This window comes from Alexandromys fortis, unplaced genomic scaffold, assembly GCF_014885135.2.
Source record: "Alexandromys fortis isolate MF-2015 unplaced genomic scaffold, M_Fortis_MF-2015_v1.1 scaffold_172, whole genome shotgun sequence".
NCBI classification, from domain to species: domain Eukaryota; kingdom Metazoa; phylum Chordata; class Mammalia; order Rodentia; family Cricetidae; genus Alexandromys; species Alexandromys fortis.
The window spans coordinates 3,136,264-3,140,816 of record NW_026068061.1 but is presented as its reverse complement, the minus strand read 5'-3'; the positions used below and the strand labels follow the sequence as shown (position 1 = coordinate 3,140,816).

The following is a 4,553-nucleotide window of genomic DNA, read 5'->3' as shown; positions in this document are numbered from 1 at the left end:
ACTTTGAAAGAGTTTTTGTTCCACAGATTCTTAACCCAAAGATTTCTATTTGAAGAGAAGCAGACGAAGAAGAGCAAAGCCCACGGTGGGTGAGGAAGGACGGTTGGTTGCCTGGCATTCCGCCTGGTGGAGCCGCCGCGAGGAAGGGCATTGCTTTTCCAGCTAGTCCCTTCAGCCCCTGTCATAAATGCGGAAGGGGCGGTTCCTTCTTGATGCTCACAAAGGTCTTGGCTTTGAACTGCATCCTCACCAAAGACATTTTTCGTGATGCCGAACCAGCAGAAGAAAATCATCTTTTGTATGGCCGGTGTGCTGAGCTTCCTCTGTGCTCTCGGAGTCGTCACAGCAGTGGGGACCCCGCTGTGGATTAAAGCCACTATCCTCTGCAAAACGGGGGCTCTGCTTGTCAACGCCTCAGGGGAGGAGCTGACCAAGTTCATGGGCGAGATGCAATATGGGCTTTTCCACGGAGAAGGCATAAGGCAATGTGGGTTAGGAGCAAGGCCTTTCCGGTTCTCATGTGAGTAACAGTTGCGCCTGAATTATAATCAATGCTTTCTGCTCTTGCAAAGATGTGTAGAGGCTCTTGCTCTGGCTATTGCAGGACTAGTCAAACCACCATGGGCCATCTGAAATACCTAAGGCTCTAAGCAACTTCTCCCTTGATTCTTACTTTGTTTTTTTTTTATTCTTATTAAGTTTTCATTCTTGCTATTTTTATTATGGTCACAAATAATTAGTTATTACGAAGTTAAGCTTTTTGAAAGCATAACCTTTTAAAAGGACTGAGAGGATGACTCAGCATTGAGGTATATGATGCCAAGACGATTGGTCTGAGTTCTATCCTTGGCACCTGCATGATGGGAACAGAAAACCAAGCTCCCCAAGTCAGCCTCTGCCCTCCATGCGCACCATGGACCATGGCGTTCTCTCTCTCTCTCTCTCTCTCTCTCTCTCTCTCTCTCTCTCTCTCTCTCTCTCTCTCTCTCTTTCTCTCCCTCTCATCCATCTATCTATCTATCTATCTATCTATCTATCTATCTATCTATCTGTCTGTCTATCTAATCGATCTCTTTGAAAATGGAAGTCTAACCCTTAAGATTCCCACGTATTACTGATTATGCAGGATGATGTGGCATCTTTGTTAGATACAAAGGGTGCTTGAGGAAATGGGACCCCTGTAAGGAACAACCTTCGTGCCTTTTGTCCTTTAAAAAAGGCCCCGTTTTCTTGCTCTTCCCTTTCTTTCCCCATGACTTTGCTCCTTGCCCTGCCTGGCACCGCTAAAACCCTTGCTGTCGAGAATTATTCTCTTTCCATCTTTATCCAACTTGGAATTACTTGGCTAAAAACGTTTTCAAACCACCTGACGCGATAACTGTCATAAATGCGTGCCAAGTGTACAGAAAACCGGCAGCGGATTGACCTTCAACTCAGGTAGGGAACAGGAGAGATGGTCTGTCGCGATTTTGGCCAAATGGAAGTGTTAGCCACGGCATTTGTAACATGTTTATCTCGAGAAGTTTTAAAGAATTACCATGAGAATGGGCAGCTCATTAAATGAAAATTAATAAGCAGTCCTTTGCTGTATCTCTCGCTACACACATCCAGAAGTTGTTATTATTTCAAAGGGCTGGTTCGGAGCAATCTTAGGAAGACACAGTCAGTAAATTACTCTTCAGGAAAGGGGCTCCCAGCTGAGGCATTTAAGATGAATTATTGTTTTTGCCTGAGCTTCTTTTCTCCTCCAGTATAGGCAGAAGGTGAAATTAATTGAATTTATTATTAACATATGCAGTGTCTAATTAAATTTCAGCCCTGGCCCATTTATATTTCTGCAACATCCCGTGTATCTTGTAAGCAGCCACTTGGCACCGACCCCCAGCCCACATAGGCTACCAAGTGACAGGAATTTTCATAGGGCCCCAGAAAATCCCCTGAGGATTAGTCTTCCTCTTTTCCAGACATTATCAGCGGCTGGATTTGATGAAATGGATACAGCTACTTTTCTCTGAACGGCTTTAGTTCATTAAGATAACTGGGCTGTGAGGGTTGCGCACCTTGGAGGCGGAGGTCGGAGGGCGAACAAAGCCCAATACTGTGTGATTTGCAACTGTATTAAAAAAAAAATAAAAGAGGAAAATAGATGAGTGAGATGATTTCAGCGTTGAGTCACCGGCAACTACGGGCTGAATAAAGCTTCTCACAAAGGAAGTCAGACAAAGGCGGGAAATGACAGGAATGATCCCAGAGGCCTTGTGTTTCTGACAGTGAAGGAGGGGTAAACGTGACTTCTGCCGCAGCCTGTGTTTCAAAACAATAGCACGCTGTTTTCTTAGCACGTGCTGCATACGAGGTACTCCATGTGCTTTGCCTTGCTTTCCTTCGGGACCCACAGTTGTATGTGTTCTCCTTATGGTCCGGGTCCTACTTTTCGTAGCTATCTCTTGCAATGGCCTTACCTGGGAATTTATTCTAATCAAGTCCTCTAGGAGAACTAGCAAAGCCCAGCAGGGTTTCTGCTATACCAAAGCCATCTCACAAATCCCTTTGATCTCCTGGCTGGCCTGTACATTCCTCCCCAGCATGGTGAAGAAACGCTTACATTTTTGCTTTCTCTGTGATGACAGCCCTTTCTATACTCTACGATATGCATATTAAGTAAACACAAATAATACAGGGAAACACATGTTAAAACTTCATTTATTTTGGCGAATTCCAGAGAAAGAGACGAATGATGTCTTGTCTTTTCTGCCTAAGCAATAAATAAATAAAATTGAAATCTATTTCAGTATAAGAAGGAATATTAGGAAAGCTGTACAATAAATAATCTCCATGGAATTCTCAAAAAAAGCACACTTTTGGGGCTGGAGAGATGGCTCAGAGGTTAAGAGCATTGCCTGCTCTTCCAAAGGTCCTGAGTTCAATTCCCAGCAACCACATGGTGGCTCACAACCATTTCTAATGAGGTCTGGTGCCCTCTTCTGGCCTTCAGGCATACACACAGACAGAATATTATATACATAATAAATAAATAAATAAATAAATAAATAAATAAATAAATAAATCCAACACACTGTTAATACACTTAAGCACACATCCCTCTGAGTGTTGACACTCCCTGTGAACATGCTTTTGAAACACTCAGCACTTCCGAAGTTCACACTCCCACCCCCATCACGGTGCAGCGTATGGGTCATGGGTCTGGGTCTCTGTACCCAGACGAGAGTGTTTCATCAACTTGCTTCTAAGAAGAGAGCCTTCTGATAGGTGCTCTGGATGGTGAAGTGGAAATCCTGCTACTATAAAAACATCTCAGGGGAAGCTCCGGCTGAGCGGTGCTGGTGGCCTCCAGAGCCTGCAGAGATGCGACTCTGTCCCTGTTTCTACAGTCCAAATAAAAATCTGAACACAACCATTCCCATCGTGTCCCCTCTGCTTCTCAGCGCTCCTTTAGAAAGTTATCAAGCAGACATTGGGATTTAGAGCAGCACTCCTGTAGAGGAGGTATGGAAACAATTTATCAAACTATCAATCACTTTGCGGCTAGTTGTCAGCTGCTATAGATCCCTATTTCAATTCTTTTGGATTTCTACCTGCACTCTGCTTGTCTAGACTTTGTCTTGTGCTGGGGATTGACTCTAGGCCTTGTACAAGGTCGGCAAATACTAAACTCTGAGCCTCAGTCTTGACTTTTTGCTTAGATCATCATTGACCAATATAGTTACAATGTAAGCCCTGCTAGCCACACTAGAACATAAAAGAAAAAAATAGGTGAGCATCACTTAATAATCTTCTTTAACTAGGGCATCCAGAATACTCTTGTGTAAACAGATAATCCATATAAAAATCATTGAAATGTTTTATATCTTTCTACTTCTCTTGCACAGCCGAATCCTAGTGGGTGTTTACATAGGCACACCTAATTAGGACTGGCCACATTTCAAGTGCCCGTGTGAATGCTGCTTCATTGTACAGCATAGATTCAGAAGGCGATTTACTCTGAATAAATTGACTATTGACAATGTCGATATTTTAAATGACCTTTTGCTTGGCTCTGCTGGACAAGTCTCTGTGTGTGGCTTTTCTGTGTCACTTTCAAAGCCTCTACATCTGGTGTAAGATGAGAATGAAGAGTGACGGAGAAGAGGCGTTTGGCAGCACAGTGATGTTTGTTTCTATTAGGTGTTCCCTACCGACCGTGCTATCCCGTCTCATTATCCTAAGAATCTGCCCTGTTAGCATGCGAAGTTACGCTGGGAAAACTTCTGCCTCATTTACTCAGGCTGATTCTCATCTATCTATGGGTCAGTGGTTCATTTACTAGAGGTCACTAGCATTCCTGCCCAGACCATGGTTTCATTCATTATAATGAGAAAATGTTTGCCTTTGAAGACAACACAACTGCTTGATACTTACGTCACCTGTAAAATTTTAATGACAATGTTTGAATGCCAAGTGCAGCCGTCAAAACAGAAACTGCCAGTTTTGAGCTCTCTCCCCCTTCTCTCTCTCTCTCTCTCTCTCTCTCTCTCTCTCTCTCTCTCTCTCTC

General features: G+C 43.6%; 1 protein-coding gene across 2 annotated transcripts in view; it reads left to right on the top strand.

The window, feature by feature from the left end:
• The first annotated feature begins 267 nt into the window (after positions 1-267).
• The window catches only part of Clrn1 (clarin 1), a 34,036-nt gene continuing 29,750 nt past the window's right edge, over positions 268-4,553 (top strand). For both annotated transcript variants that reach the window (XM_050120247.1, XM_050120246.1), the window contains exon 1: positions 268-520. In XM_050120247.1, coding sequence (XP_049976204.1) covers positions 268-520 — 253 coding nt within the window. The remainder of the gene's footprint in view (positions 521-4,553) is intronic.